At 37.8% G+C, this 16,748-nt stretch overlaps 1 protein-coding gene across 1 annotated transcript in view; it reads left to right on the top strand.

The window, feature by feature from the left end:
- The window catches only part of GNE (glucosamine (UDP-N-acetyl)-2-epimerase/N-acetylmannosamine kinase), a 55,849-nt gene extending 40,222 nt beyond the window's left edge, over positions 1 to 15,627 (top strand). Inside the window, exons 8-12 of the mRNA XM_027858994.1 lie at positions 2,357 to 2,486; positions 7,153 to 7,374; positions 10,096 to 10,278; positions 14,703 to 14,819; positions 15,071 to 15,627. Coding sequence (XP_027714795.1) covers positions 2,357 to 2,486; positions 7,153 to 7,374; positions 10,096 to 10,278; positions 14,703 to 14,819; positions 15,071 to 15,306 — 888 coding nt within the window. The 3' untranslated portion in view covers positions 15,307 to 15,627. The remainder of the gene's footprint in view (positions 1 to 2,356; positions 2,487 to 7,152; positions 7,375 to 10,095; positions 10,279 to 14,702; positions 14,820 to 15,070) is intronic.
- Positions 15,628 to 16,748: the final 1,121 nt, after the last annotated feature.

Here is a 16,748-nt window from a genome sequence, read left to right as displayed (position 1 = left end):
CCCTAAAGATTTTCCTTTTAAAAAAGATGCTTTCTCATGCTTGCCCAACTCCTGAAAGAGAGTTGATAGACTCAGGATACAGCATGAGACCTATATTTTTTGGACATGTCCAATGTGGGATTTCTTTTACTTGACCATGCATATTTTAAAAAGGTTTTGTTTTTTATTTTTATTTTTTCAGTGATATGGGGGTGTGGAGTAAATAGAAAGGAAAGAAAATAGATTTTTGTTCATTAAAAAAAATAAATTTAAGAACTAAAAAAGTACTTCTTTATGCAGGAAATCATGACAGATATAACCCTAGAAACAATTTTTACCTGTTGACCCATTGAGTATCAACATTTATCAAGGCATTAAACAGAGATGTGCATATTCATTAAAAGTATTCACCACTGTCCAAGAGGATGCCCTGCACAAAGTCTGAATAGAAGAGGAATTGTCTCTTACGGGAGAGATTTTAAAGATGCTTCTATTTGTATATGGCATTGTGCTGATGATATCAAGGCTCCAAATATTACAGGAACACTGTTCCTTAGTGAGCTCCATGGTCATTCAAAAAGAGACTGGTTTTTGGAAAAACAAAGTGTGTGAAGGCCATAATGCACATCTGACTGAAATATTTGCTTAATATTTATTTAATCAGTACAGATATATGCAGCAGAAAGAAAATACCACTTGGCCTTTCCATGTACCATGGATGAAACCCTCCTTTTTTGTCTCCTCCAATTAGTGTAAGCTCATTGAGATCAAGGTCTTTTTCCCTTTTCTGTTTGTATCCTAAATGCTTGTCAAAGTGCTCGGTACATGGTAAGTACTTAATAAATGATTTTCCATTCCATTTCCCCTCTCCCACCCCTCAAGACAGTGAGCAGGGACTCAAATTGAATGGAAGAGATTAGGTTGGATTGCATTGGGAAATTATACAGCAATTTCTGTGCCCACTGCTGCCACAGACAGCCTTTAAAAAACAGTGCATTCTCCCAGTGATGGTATATAGGTGTGAACTATGGAAGACCAAAATCTCAGAAGAATTGCAATTGTGGGTGACTTACAGACAATGGAAAGCAGATAGTCTATGTTCCAGCCAAACCGGTCATCCCTAGTCCATGGTATTCCATGCCTTCCCTTCTTGCTGCAGTCCTGCAATCCCTGGGATGCATCACCTCCTCACCGCAAGTTCTGGGCTTGCAAGCTCCCTTTAAGGTTCAGCTCAGGTACAACTTACTACATACATAGCCTTTCCAGATCTCTCTAGTTGTTAGTGCTCTTTCCTCCCCCAAGAAATTACTTCGTATAAATTTTGTGTTTACTTCTCTTTGTACATGTTGTTTAAGGGAATTTTAGCTCCTGTAGGCAGGACATTTTTGTCTTCGAATTCCAACTGCCAAGTATAGTGCCTGGCACATAGGCACTAAATAAATGTTGACCAAGTTGAATAAGCAGGTTGCAGTATAATAGCAATGATTATTTTGCCCATGAGAAATGATGTATGGAGTTTGACCTTTATCTAGGGAGATTGTGGGATAACTGTGGGTAGCAGTGGTAGTCAAAAGTTTTAAAAGAACAAAAAGGAAGGCCTCTATCATGGGTAAATCCTCTATGGAAGATTTGCAGACATACACATACAAGAATCCCACGGGATGAGCAGGCCTGGATAGGGTGCAGTGTTTATTGTTAAAAGGAATGACCACACCAATGAGAACACATCTTTTGAAGTAAGTGTTTGCAGTGTCAGCAGGTCATCTAGGTGGAAATGTCCCATACATAGTTGGAAATAAGGGTCTAGTATAAGACAGATTAGGGACTTGGGATTCAGATGCATCAAAATGGCAGTTGGAGCCAAAGAAGTGAATTGCCAAGGGCAAGAATATAGAGGGAGAATAGACAAGGACCAAGGACAGGGCCTTGTCTAACCTTAAGAAGGCTAACCTTAAGAGAAAGAATGAACTAAGGAGAAAGAGAAGGAACAGTTAGAGACATAGGTGGCAAACCACAGGAGGGTCATGTGTCTGTGAAACAAATAGAAGAAAGAGAATTCCGGGAGTGAGTAGTCAAGGAGGATGAAGACTGAATAAAGTCAGTTGGACTTCATGGCCTGTCATTTAGATGAAAAAATAAGAAGGGGGCATCTAGTTGATTTGCTTCAAGTTATGTAAAATTTTGGATAAACCAGTGTGACTTAACAAGGAATTTTAACTGGGCTCACTGATTTTGTAGTGCTGTTTACTGTGCAGCTATCCTCAATGTATGCCATGCTAAATCTTTGGATTATCAGTCTGAATCAGTGGTCATTTTTTATCCTTGGTATATAATATTATTAATATGTTCCACTTCTTACTGGTTTTGGTCTCTTTAGGGTGAAGTAGTTAAGAAGTACACTCAGTCCAATCCTAAAACCTATGAAGAAAGAATTAAATTAATTCTACAGATGTGTGTGGAGGCTGCAGCAGAAGCTGTAAAACTAAATTGCAGAATTTTGGGAGTGGGTGAGTTTTATATATATTTTTAATTTTAATTACCTTGATACCAGTGCAGACTAAGTTTATTAGATTGTAAGATATGCTATGTTCTGACTGTATTTTTCAGTTAATAAACAGTATTAAATGACAATTGTTTGATAATGGGAATAAACATTTTTATAGTACCTATTATGTTCCAGCATAGCATAGCACCACTGTGCCAAGCACTTTTACAAATATTACATCATTTGAGTCTCACAATAATCCTATGAGGTGAGTGCTATTATTATTCCTATTTTACAGATGAGGAAATGGAGGCAAGCAGAAGTTAAGCGACTTGCCCAGGTTCACACCATTAGTAAGTGTCTGAGACCAGATTTGAAATCAAGTCTTCCTGACTCCAGGCCCAGCACTCTGTCTACTCAACCATGAGCTGCCTCTGCCTTTGTGACAGTATATGAAATAGGAATCCAGAGAAGGAGCAGCTTCGTGTTGTCTGGGGTCATCATAGAATGGCTCACAAAAGGAGATTATCTTGAAGGATATGGTAGGATTTGGATAAGAATAAGCAGAAAAGAGCAAAGTAGGGCATTTCAGGTTGGAGAAAAATGGTGAAGGCACAGATCAAGGAAATTAATATGGTGTACGTGAACAGGCAAATTCTTTAAGGACTTATTCACATAAAAGAGGGGGTTGGCTTGTTCAATTTGAAGTCCTTCAATAAATGTTTTATTCTAGTTTCTCTAGTTCTTTAAATGATCCAGTCTTGCATTTCAAGGACCTAAAGGATGCCAATCCTCATTTATTACAATGTCTTTTCCCAGAATTAAGTAACATGTGAAAAAATAAAAATAATATAGTTAGCAGAGTGCTGTGAGATAGGCCATCTGTTATTATGCCCTTTTTGTAGATGAAGAAACTGAGGCTTAGAAAGATTATGTGACTTGCCGGTAGTCATATGGCTATTCTTTCTATTATATTAAGAGACACCATTAGCCAATACTTGCTGAAGATCATATTGTGACAATAAAAATAAAAATATATTGCATATCTGTGCTTTGCATAGCATAGGCTATATGCTCAGTTATACATACCTCCTGTTCTTGAAGGGTTCACAGTGGTCAGTGCCCTTTAATTAAATAATGGATCACTGATTTTATTTTCTTGTAAAGATATCTTTAAACTCAGTCAGTATTGCTTTGTCAGTAGTGTTGTAGAAGATGCTACAATTTTTTTTCATTTTTAGCCTTTTAAAAAAAATTTGGAAAGTGGAACCATGGTAGGGAGAGTTTGGTACAGAAATGTTCAGTTTTGGCATTGTTGTTTAAGAAAATAGATACTATAAAAAGTAATGCCCCAAACTTGATGAGAAATGGTGAAATAGTTATACACCTAGGGATGAGCTGGCCACTCTCTCCAACAAAAAGTAGAAATGATTCTAAATAGAAAAAAAAAGAAGTGAAAAAAAAAAAGGAAAATCTTCATAAGCAAGACTCAGCAACTGCTAGTCTGCCACCAAGGTCACTTGAGCCATCTGATACCTGCTTCTGGTGCCACAGGACATTGATACATACTCAATCTAGACTTTAGTGAAGAAGTTAGTCCAACTGAAGTAGTTGGTGAGAGGTGCCTCCCTCTACTAATAAAATAGAGAAGAAAAAAATTTTTTTAGACAGAAAAGCAGAAGTCCATTATAAACAATCATTTGAAAAAATGTTCAACCGCACTAATGGTCAGAAATGCAAATTAAAACAACTTCAAAGTGTTGATTTATACCTATGAGACTGGCAAAAATAACAGTGACAAAAGTCATTGTTGGTAAGATTGTGGGGAAACAAGGTATGCTCATACATTGCTGGCATAATTGCAAATTGATTTTTTTTTTTTTTGCTTTTTGGTGAGGCAAGTGGGGTTAAGTGACTTGTTCAGGGTCACACAGCTAGTAATTGCCAAGTGTTTGAGGCCACATTTGAACTTAGGTCTTCCTGACTCCAAGGCTGGGGCTCTTTGCACTGTGGCACCTAGCTGCCCTGCAAATTGATTTTTGAAAGGCAATATAGCAGTATTTATCAAAAGTCACAGTTGTGATCATACTGTATATTAGGATATACACTGAGTATTATAAAGAAAAAGGATTATGTTGACATATGTATTTGTGTGTGTGTGTGTGTGTGTGTGTATGCATGATATATAATCAGCACTTCTTTTGCATTTGCAAAGAATTGTAAATGCCCAACAGTTCATGAATGACTAATACTATGTTATATCAATGTAATAGAATGTAAAAATGCTTATTAAATATAAGTATATTTAATATATGATAAATAAACATATTTATTAAAATGTAAAACTGCACTAGGACCTTTGTAAAGTAATATAAAGAAGTTTGGATATATATATATGTGTGTGTGTATATGTATATAGTATTTGAAATGAAGCAAAAGCAAAACCTTTAAAAGTTGTGTACTGCTGATGATATAAAAAGAAAAATATGCACATAGATACAAAGAATAAGGTGATATGAACCCTTTTTTTTTTTAGTGAGGCAGTCAGGGTTAAGTGACTTGCCCAAGGTCACACAGCTAGTACGTGTCAAGTGTTTGGTCTGAGGCTGGATTTGAACTCGGGTCCTCCTGATTTCAGGGCCTGTGCTCTATGATATGAACTCTTAAAAGAATGCATTTATGCATACATAGTTATGAATGTCTAATTTGCTTTGTTGTATCAAAGCATAATAATTTTTAAAAATAATGCAAATTACTTTCCAGTGTCTCCTATTTTGTATCAAAATAACCTGCTTCTAATGTTTTAGTTTTTTTTTCTCATAAAGAACACAGCCTCTGTTTTTTGTTGTCTTTTTCAGGAAGGGAGGGCTCTGCCATCTGTACCTATCCTTAAGTTACTTTGGTCTTTGCTTTGTTCCACATGAGGGTGTGAGGATTTCCTCCCTCCCCCCCGCCAGTAATATTACAGACACCCTCTAGATGCCACATACCCAATTTATGAACGAACACCCCTACTTAAAAATAGTCGGCCTTTATTGTGCCCAGAGATCAGATGGGATTTGTCCTCAGCCCAAATTCTATAAAATTCCAGGCAAGGAGATGTATTCTTTGAATTACTTTTTCCCTTCATGCTGAGGTGTATGTGAGAGGGGAGGGAGAAATGAGAAAGGGAAGGGAAAGTGTAGTATGCTACTATTTTTCTTCTTGTCTGAGAGGCAGATGTGACCAAAGAGGCTACACTGTGGAATGCATTCCCCCCCCCATAGAAATGGCTTTATAAATAGTGGTTAGTTTGCAGGCTTCCCCAGAAAAACCCATTCTAACCCCTAATGTATCTGAAACATCGAGAGGAAGAGGAAGGGGAACATTTCACAGGAGTCAGTCACAGGATCATAGATTTAGAAAGTACCTCAGAAGCTATCCTGTCCAATCTCCTCATTTTACAGATGAAGAATCTGAAACCCAGAAGGGTCACATTGATAGTGACAGGCAGGATTTGAATCCAGGTTGTCTGACTAAATCCAGTGTTCATTCTACTTTATTATCCAACTTGAAGGGAAATAGAAATTAATTCCAGCTTTATTTTGGGTTAATTGGCTTTGCTGGCTAGTTGGGAACTTAATTACCATTTATGTTTCTTTAGAGAAATACATTCCAGATTTCAAACTTGCCAATTATTTTTGGAAGTATATCCCATTTGTAGAAGTTGTAAACTGCCTATAATAGAAACTAGGCTTGGTATGGTGGGTCAGAGATGAAATGACTGAGGAAACAAAGGTCTGAGCTTCTGAGCGTATGAATTTATTAAGCAATACATTCTAATTGCTTAACAAACTGGGACTAGGCCTCCTCAACTTTGGCACTGGACCCAAAATACGGGGAGGGGGAGATTTTTATGCCTTAGAAACAATCAAATAAGGCTAATTAATTAAAAACACAATTAACCTGTATACATTAGGTAATCTGATTTCTAATTAGAGGAAAGATTAGAGACTTTTGAAGTTGAGAGAGGAGAAATAAACAGGTAAAATTTCTTGAAATCAGAAAAAGAGGTGCCCCACTCCCCCTAAGTATCTTTATGCAGTCAGAGTAACATAGAAGCAACTGATTGACCAGCATGGGAACCAGTTTTCAGATAAGACATATAGATTGCTTGAAATGTATCATTGTGAGAAGACTCCTTGCATCAATCTTTGGGTCTGACTGGGTATCTGGGCGGCCTAATCTAGTTAAGCATCTCTGTGCAACAGGTAGACTTGGTTCAACTTCACACCCACCAAAGATAGGTTCAAACAGTGCAATAAGGTTTTCTTGCAATTCCCACAGTTGAATAAAGTTTTCTCACAAGACAGAAAATGGTCTAGACCCGTAATTGAATAGAAAAGGAACTGAGCGAGATCCAGAATTGAGTCACAAGATGGAGTCAGTGTGGGTCACTCAATTCTCACTACCACTCGCTGTTCTAATTCCCTCATTGGAAAACCAGATTAGTTCTTTAAATGATTCCCCAACAACATTACTTTTGTATTTAACAGCCACTTCCTATTTCATTGCCAATCCTGTGTAGTAGGTAGTAACCACACTGAAGCTTGAGTGAATTAAGTTATTTTCCCATCTTAAGAAAAGAGCATTCTTTCTTCTCTCTTAGAAATATTATCTGAATTTTGTGTATTTTTGGTTGTGGTCAGGTATTTCCACAGGTGGACGTGTAAATCCTCGTGAAGGAATTGTACTCCATTCTACCAAACTTATTCAAGAATGGAGTTCTGTGGATCTGAGGACCCCCATCTCTGATACATTGCATCTCCCTGTCTGGGTAGACAATGATGGCAATTGTGCTGCCTTGGCAGAAAGAAAATTTGGTCAAGGAAAAGGACTGGAAAACTTTGTGACACTCATCACAGGCACAGGTGAGAGAAGAGAGAAGGAAATCAGTGCAGTCGTTTATTTAGGAAGTCTCTGACACAGATGTAGTGATTTCTTGAAGAAAACATCTTAGTCCCTTGAGCAGTGTGTGGCTCAGTGAACACGGATCCTTTTCTGTTTGTCATCTTATACTGATTCCCAAGCCTTCTTGATGCTAATGCCTTCCCTCTGTCAATTCTCTATAATTTGTCTCGTAGATAGCTTGTTGTACACAGTTGTTTGCATGTTGTCTGCCCCTTAGACTATGAGTTCCATGAAGGCAGGGGCTGTTGTGTGCCTTTCTTTGTTTCCGCACACTTAGACAATAAATCACATAGAAGGTGCTTAGTAAATGCTAGTGACTGACAGACTGATTCTGCTGTTCCCAGCTCCTCCTGTCACTAACTGATACCACAGTGTTAAGTACTGTTCATATCATCCAACATAATCCTGGCTCATCCTTGTAGAGCACTTTGTAGGGGTGAACTTGTTTTCTGACTTACTTTCCATTTCTACAGTAAGGTTTCTTAGTGATACACTTTATCCATTAAGTATGTTCCAGAAAAATTGAGTATAAAGTGACTATGTAGCCAATAATATTTTCCCATGAATGTTTTTCATCAAAAGAATAGAGGATTTCTACAGAAATTATTTTATCCTAAATTTAATAAAATTAACACTTAATTCTAACATTCATTTCAAGGAACAGTCTGCTTTCATCAATGATCTATTCATTTAACTCCCCAGCACAATTCCTACAAGAAGTTAGATGAATAATCAAGCCATATGATTTTTGCATGTCATTAAAACTACGCATATTAAAATATCCTGCAGTTAATGCTGTTTATCAGGATTCCTAACTGATTTTGTCGTAAACCCCTGCTGTCACTAGGAAAAAAATACAAACTCTTTTGGTATTTAAAGTCTTTCACAGTTGGATTCCAGACTGTCTTTCCCGGTGATTAGACATGACTTCCTTTCCACCCAAACAGGCCTGTTTGCTTTTCCTTGTACCCAACTCTCTCTCTCCCCTCTGCAGCTGTCCCTCATGCCTGGGGTGCCCTTCCTCTTCACCTATGCCTGTCTTTAAGGCCCCCTACAAATAACTCTCTCTCTATCACTGAGTATTTTGTATACAGGTATCCCTTCCACATCACAGGGGTTAGGGGCCTGGTGCAGGGCACTTCCCAATCTGGAAAATCCACATAAAATGTTTTGGCCCTCCCCTCATACCAGAGAAGTCTGAATTATTATGGTATTAAAAGATAAAATATGTTGATATTATATAATACTGTACATATATTTTATGCATTTCTGAGTCTCTAAATTTTTTCTGTGTCACATGCTGGCCTTTGCATGGCATCTGTAGTTTTTGCAAAACTCCCCCAAAATTCCCATATAACTTCTTATGCTGACCCTTGATATATCGAACCACAATAGGGAAAGTCGCACTGTGGAAGGGATAACTTTATATCCTGCATTTACTTACCTGTGAACATGTTGGATCCCCAGTAGATAATAAGCTCCTTAAAGGCAGAGAACTGTCTCGCTTTGGTGTTTGTATCCCTTGTGCCTAGCGGAGAGCAGGTGCTTAATAAATGTTTGCTTATTGATTGATTACCTATAGTGCATCATCTATCTGGCCATTCAATTTAATAGGTAGAATAATAGAAATTTGGTCCATCTAAGAATAATATAGTCTTAGTGAATTGGCATACTTCCTAACAAAAGTCTGATTTATAAGTAAATTGGCAGCTTGTTAATTTTCAATGGGCATGATATCTATGTAGAAAATTAGAACGCTCATGTTTCCTACAAAAGCACTTCTAACATTAGTGGCTTGTAAGCATCTTACTACCATGAGCCAGCTTTTTTCAGTCTCCTGTGGTTCCCCCATACCTGAGGCTGCTCTCCTTGCCCTGCAACAGTTTTCTGAGGTTCATATGCCCAGCACAACGTCTCATTTCCTTCACTTTGCTTCACTTCAGCAAACCTCTATTTTTCCCAGCTCCTGTGCTTCCAGTGAGATAAATGCCCCTGCTCACTCCTCTTGCCTTTTCAGTTTGTCATGTGGTTTGTCTTCATGCATGTCTTTTGCACGTCTGCAAAACGAAGGGTTTGGATTAGTTGTCTTCGGAGGTTCCTTCTGACTCTAGGGCAAGGATCCCATGACCCTGTCTGTGCCTATGCTTATTTCAATGCCAGTGTGACCTTTGCCTGATTTACTTATTTAGTAACCAAATTCTGAGTATTCCCCTAGAAGTCAATTATTCTTTTAGGACAGAGACTTATACTTCAGTAACACCTCATTTATCTAGCAATCTCAACTATTTGGGGGTTTAGGCAAGAACCAGGAAGGCCTCTGAGCAGTCAGAGCAGATGTTACAAAACCTTTGTGGTAAAGCTCTCACACTTTAGTCACAGGAGGAAACTTGAGCCTTTTGCTTAGAGGCTATTTACTTGTATTTTCGACAAAATCCTAACAGGTGTGGTTATTCCATTTCTCTGCCCCATAGCAGAATAGAAGCAGGAAGTAGAGGGATGAGGAGGTAGCAGCTGGCCAGTCTCCCTTAGCTGATGGCCTCCTTTGAGGAAGGACAGAGACCCAGGGACTGGAGAAGCATCAACTCCAGAGAGCTGCATACCTCCAGAGCCCCCGAAGACCCTCCAGGATCGCTGGGACTGATGAGGATGGCACTGACATCTGAATGCTTCTGTCTTTATAGGAATCGGTGGTGGCATCATTCATCAGCATGAGCTGATACATGGCAGTTCTTTTTGCGCTGCTGAACTCGGACACCTCGTGGTGTCTTTGGATGGACCTGATTGTTCATGTGGGAATCATGGATGCATTGAGGCCTATGCCTCTGGGATGGCCTTACAGAGAGAAGCTAAGAAACTACATGATGGTATGGTGGCTTCTGCTGAATAGGAATATGAGATTTTTGCATATAAAGATAAGTTGTTCAAAATACATAAATCAAATAGGAAGATAGAGCACTGTTATTTTCATTTTTTTTAGCATTAACTTATATATAAGATCTAGCACATTTGTCCAAATATAGCCCACCCCTAAACATAGACCTTACCCTAAAAATATGTTCTCTCTGGGGAAAAAAAAATAGGTATGCAATGAAAAACATTTACCATATAAAAACTCCAATCAATTTGGGAGAAATCTTATTTTTTTCTAAAGGTAAATGTTTCATATTTATGGAAGTAGAACCTAGCAGTTCATATTTTCTGGCCACATCTGCCATGATCCCTAAACTCCTGATATCTTTGCCCTCAAAATAACAAAAACAATAATAATATCTAGCATTTATATAGTACCTGCTATGTGCCAGCCACTATGCCAAGTCTTTACAAATATTATCTCATTTGATACTCTCAATAATCCTGGGAGGTAGGTGCTGTTATTATCTTTATTTTATAGTTGAGGAAACTGAGGTAAACAGTTTAAGTGACATGCCCAGGGACATGCAGCTAGGGAGTGTCTGAGGCCAGATTTGAACTCGGGTCTTCTTGACTCTAGGCCCAGCACTCTATCCACTGCACCAACTAGTTGTGGGCTTTCATTAAGGAGGCCAATACAGATGGGTCACTGTCATTTGCCCCTCTTTCCACTTCCTATCTCTACCACAGGATCATCCCATCCAGATTAAATGTAAAAATTGCATTTTTTTCAAGAGCCCTGAGATGCTAAGGACTTAAATATTTTGTGAGAGAAATTTTTGACAACTCTCCCTTTCCTCTAATAGCCTCTAATACAATAGGTATTATATATACCTATATATACCGAATATACCCTCTAATATAATAGGTATATTCATATACCATCCCCTTCCTCCCATCTTTTCTACAAGTCCACAGCATTTTGTCATCCTCATTTGCAATTCTTGCCAAATAATTTCCTCCACATTTGGCAAGATATTTTAACGCTGGAAATTTGTAGAAACTGCTTTCTCCCCTCATGCTGCCCCTGTCTCACTCTTCCCCAGTCCTAGGTTCTTTGGGGGTTAGGGCAACTTTGTCCCACACTAGGACTGATGAAAAGCTCCCCCAATACTACCTGATTTGAAAGACAGAGAGTACATGCCCTCCAGAACTTCTCCCTGCTTCCCTGGACTTTGGCAGCCAGCACATGCAGGTCACTCTCAGTTGTCCTTGCCTTGCTGCGCTCTGGGAGCAACTTACTTTATTGTCAAGTTTGAAGACCTCTCTGCTCCTTAATTCACTACTCCTGCCTGTTCCCTTAACTTCTCTTTGAAAATGTTTCATTAAGACACCAGCAATGGACATCAGCATAACCAACTAAGCCTACCTAATCACTACTTAAAATCATTTCAGTACATTAAATATAATAACTTTCATACACTTCTGAATCCTCATCTGCATTCTTTATCCATGCATTCTCCTTCACTATTCCTCTTCTAAGGCCACAGTTAGTGTGCGCTTTATTATTCTTCTGCCTAATTTTCTGCTCTTTGACCTCAAACTTCATAGTTGCCTATGGAACTTAGAAGCCATGAGATCATCTTTGTACTAATGTGAATTGGAGTATCAACCCAGGGAGGAAATGCCATGGGATCCCTTCCTGCTACTCACCCTAGATGCCCATCTCAAGCCCCGGAAAGTTGATGGGTTTTATAGTGAGATCCCTAACTCTAAGCAACTGAGGGCAGGGATGTAGACCAGTTATAAGTGGAAGGCATCTGTCTCCCTTATCTGGCAATAACAGCAGCAGAGAGGTAGGATGACATAGACTCCTCTGAGGATGAACACAGGTTGATAGAGAAGGTGTTTCTACTGCTTCAGATGATACCAGAGGTACCATATATCTAATCTATTTCTAAAAGCATAATTATAGACTGCATTCAGGTTTTATACAATCCAGATTAGGGAAAAAGTAGAATCTATATTTGTACCAATATGGTATTTATAATCAATTCCAAAGCTCTACTTAAGAAGTGAGTATGTGATAGCTAGTTATCTGGGCAGTCCTTGATTTTCACCACATTGTCTTCTCAGAAACCATATGTTAATATTTTTAATCTTGTTTTATTGCTGTCTTTTATTTTTCTGTCACCTTTATTTTTTAATATTCGCCTTCTGCCTCCCCCACTCAACAAGCCAAATATTAGAAGAGAAAGAAAAAAAAGGCAATTCAACAAAACCAATCAACACACAGATCAGTTGTGTCTTATACTGTGTGTAGTATTCCATGCCCATAGTACCATACCTTTACAAAGAGAGGAGTTGTATTTTCTCAACTTCTCTAAGGTCTGGCTTAGTCATTATAATTACAGAAGGTTTGATTTTCTTTTTAATTCACATCATTGTAGTCATGGTATATATTATTTCCTGGCACTGCTAACTTTATTCTTTATCAATTCATTCAAGTCTTCCCATGCTAAATTCTATGTTTTTAAATAGTTTCATAAAGCAGGATGTATTTTCCCTATGGTAACAATAAGGAATGAGGCAGTATGGTATAGTGGACAGAAGGCCCATAAGATTCCAGTTCAAGTCAGGCTTGTGACCCATACTGCCTCTATGACTATGGGAAAGTCATTTAACCAACATCTCAGTGCCCTGCTACAAATCTCTAAAATTGTAAGTTGTAAAACAGGTCATGATCTGCATTAGTAGAGGGAATTTCTTTACTAGGAATTTCCTATGCTATTGAAATCACAGGTCCGTACCAGTTTGATGGAGGCATAGAAGAGCAGGGCAATAAGCTGGGAGAAATTTGAGGAAGAAGAGGCAAGATCAGTTAGGAGGCTATTATAGTAGACTAGGCCTAAACTAATCAACAAATCAATTGAATTGAACAAGCATTTATTGACTCTTTGCTAAGTGCCAGAGGCCAGGCTTAAAAACCAATAGCCTCTGTCCTTAAGGAATTTACATTCTACTTGAGGGCAGGAGAGAATTTTAACAGGATTGGGGTGGTTACAATAGGAATAGAGAATAGGTCAAATGCAAAAGATATTGTGGAAGTAGAAATGACAGGATTTTTCCATTTACTGTGTATGTGGGCTAAGGGACAGGGAAAAGTGAAAGATGAATGTTATGGTTATGAGCCAAATATATCCCTGAGGAGGTCAAAAACAGAAAGTTTCCATGTACAATAAAATATTCATAGAAGTGTTTTTTGGTGTTAACAAAGAATTGGAAACAAAGTAGGTGTCCATCATTTGGAAGATAGCTAAACAAACTGAAGTATGTGAATGTAATGTAATAAATTCTGTGACATAAATGATGAATATGAAAAACTCAGAAAAGCATAGGAAGATTTATATGAATTGATACAGATTACAGTAAGCAGATCCAGCACAATATATACAATGTGATGGAGTAATCTTGTGCTATAAGAAATGATGAGGGGGATGTTTTCAGAAAAACCTGGGAAGATTTATATGAACTGATACAAAGTGAATTGAACAAAACCAGGAGAACATTGTACAAAGTAACAGTAATATTGTAAGGGTAATCAACCGTGAAAGACTTAGCTACTCTGATCAAGACAATTCCAAAGGACCTACAGTGAAAAATGCTCTCTACCTCCAAAGAGAATTGATGAACTCTGAATGCAGATTGAAGCATACTGTTTCTTACCTTATTTATTTTTTTGCCTTTTTTTGTAGTACATGGCTAATAAAGAAATGTTTTACATAACTTTACGTGTATAATGGTATCATAATGCTTGCCTTATTAAAGGGTGGGGCAAGGCTACAGGAAGCAAGAATTTGGAACTCAACATTTTAATAATGTTAAAAAATAAATAAAAATTTAAAAACCAATATATACAATGTAAACAGAATAATAAATTGAAACCAAATGATGTGTAATTATAATGACCAAGCTTGTACTTGGAGAAAAGCTAAGAAAACACATCTCCTCTCTCTACAGGACAGAGGTAGGGGCCTATGGGTGTGTAGTAGTACCTCTACTGGAGGATGTAGTTGATGTATTGATTGGTTTTACTGAACTGCTTTTTTTCCCTTTTTTTTTCCATCTTTATTGGTCTCCCGATTATAAGGGACGGGAGAAGGATATATCCAGAAATGAATATGATAAAACAACAAAAGGCATCAGTAAAAGTACAATTTTAAAAGAGGTAACAAACTGGATACTTGGGAGGATGGTGATACCATTAATAGAGGGGAAAAAAGGAAGTGGGAAAATGACAAGTTCAGCCTTACGCATCACTATGGATTTATTAATGCTGTGTATGTTTGATCTTTCTCTCTCTCTCCCCCCCCCTCTCCTTCTGCCCCCCCTTCCCTTCTTCCCTCCCTCCCTGTCTTTTTCATCTTTCCCAAAATAGAAGACCTTCTCTTAGTGGAAGGAATGTCAATGAAAAAAGAAGAAACTGTTGGAGCTCTTCATCTCATTCAGGCAGCTAAGCTTGGCAATACAAAAGCTGCTAGTATTCTTAGAACAGGTAGGAGACCACCCATCTTATTGGGACAGTCTTCAAAATAATGCTGCATAGTTAATATTTTTGGAAAGTAATGCATGGTTTTGAAATTCAAGTATCATCTTTAAGAAAAAGCTAATTTTGGTTCTGTGACTAACTTTGTTGAATTTCCCACATATTTTCACTGTTTCTTGGCTATGATTTGTGTTTCTCAAATTAACTTGTGATTTTACCTTTGCACGGTTCTTAGTTCTACCATTTTTGTATTCTTATAGCAGGGACAGCTTTGGGCCTTGGTGTTGTGAATATCCTTCACACGATGAATCCTTCACTTGTGATCCTGTCTGGAGTCCTAGCAAGTCATTACGTTAACATTGTTAAAGACGTGATCCGACAACAAGCCTTGTTCTCAGTTCAAACTGTAGACGTTGTCGTTTCAGACTTGGTCGATCCTGCTTTGCTTGGTGCTGCAAGTATGGTGTTAGATTATACTACACGCCGAGTGCAGTGATGGACTTAGACATATGTCCCTGAAGAAAGTTCTTAAAATGTAATAGTCTATTGTTTGTCTTTTTAAAGTAAAATTTTAAATGCATAATTTTAGCTACAAGTAGTTTTGACATATAAATGTGCACTTTTGTTCTTTGTTTAGCTTTCTATTTGATGTCTACATTTACTGTCCATGTATTTATAGAGCTAGACCTCAGAATATTTAGATACCAATCACCTATCTCTGTGCCAAAGAAAGCAGCACTTTTGGACTTATTTTTACATCATAGTCCATAATGTCTTTTTTTTTTTCCCCGCTTTTTGGTGAGGCAGTTGGGGTTAAGTGACTTGCCCAGGGTCACACAGCTAGTAAGTGTCAAATGCCTGAGGCCGGATTTGAACTCAGGTTCTCCTGACTCCAAGGCAAGATCTCTATCCACTGCGCCACTTAGCTGCCCCCATAATATGGCTTTTTTTTAAAAAAGTTCCATATCTTGATATTGTAGCATAGATGTAGGTAACCCACTACTTTTCAGGCCTGCTATCCTCATATACTTTAGCAGAATAAAATCTTGCTTAAGTCTTAAGCAATTCTGAATCAACCAATCTTTTCTTTAAGATCTACATGATCTACCTTCTAATATTTTTTCATTTTGTTTTTCAATTACATGCATTTATTTTCTCTCCTTTGCCCCCATGTAAAAAGAAAAAAGAAAAAAAACAAAACCTTTGTAACAAATATTCATAGTCAAGCAAAACAAATTCATTTTGAATAACTTTTTCCTTTTGCTAGTTTTTAAAATCATCAATTATTAATGGTTTTTTTGTTGCATTTTTAAATGAAATAAGTTGCAAGGAACATGGCAAATGTCAATTTGTGTGATTGTGAGAATTAATTGGATATGAAGAACATTACTTAAATAAGGCCTGAAGGGGAAACAGCCTCTGCCTTCCTGGCTCACAGTGGGCACAATAAAGAGTGGTGCTGCTTAGAAAGCCTGAGAATTCAGTCCTGATTCACCCCAATTTTTGGACTTCTTTACGTCTGTGTTGGGGTGGGGTCATGTGAAATAAATGGGAGTGCAGCCATCAGATTATATAACTTTGTGAAATCATGACCTACAGTTGAAGCCACAACTTTGGTAGTTAAAACTTGGAAGTGTAACAGAGCAACAAAAGAAATCAGATTTACCATCTGTGTAATGGTACTTATTATTTCCATAGCACTCTGAAACCAGATTCAAAGATGAGTAAGAATCAGTCTTATCTCATGGCTTTAGATTTGTGCATTGAAATTGTTGAAATGGATAGATATCAATGAAAAATTTTGCTGAACAAGCTTCCCTTGTATAACATCCCCCACGCACTAGATTGCTTCTGTTGAGAAGGTGTGTCCTCAGTTTGGGGGCTCCTCACTTTTGTAGCACTTTGACTGTGCAGGTATCTTTACTTGGATGAACAGTT

The sequence above is a fragment of the Vombatus ursinus genome, unplaced genomic scaffold (genome assembly GCF_900497805.2).
Source record: "Vombatus ursinus unplaced genomic scaffold, bare-nosed wombat genome assembly UNPS02014158.1, whole genome shotgun sequence".
NCBI classification, from domain to species: domain Eukaryota; kingdom Metazoa; phylum Chordata; class Mammalia; order Diprotodontia; family Vombatidae; genus Vombatus; species Vombatus ursinus.
Note: the sequence above shows the minus strand (reverse complement) of the source record. Positions and strands in the feature narration are given on the sequence as shown.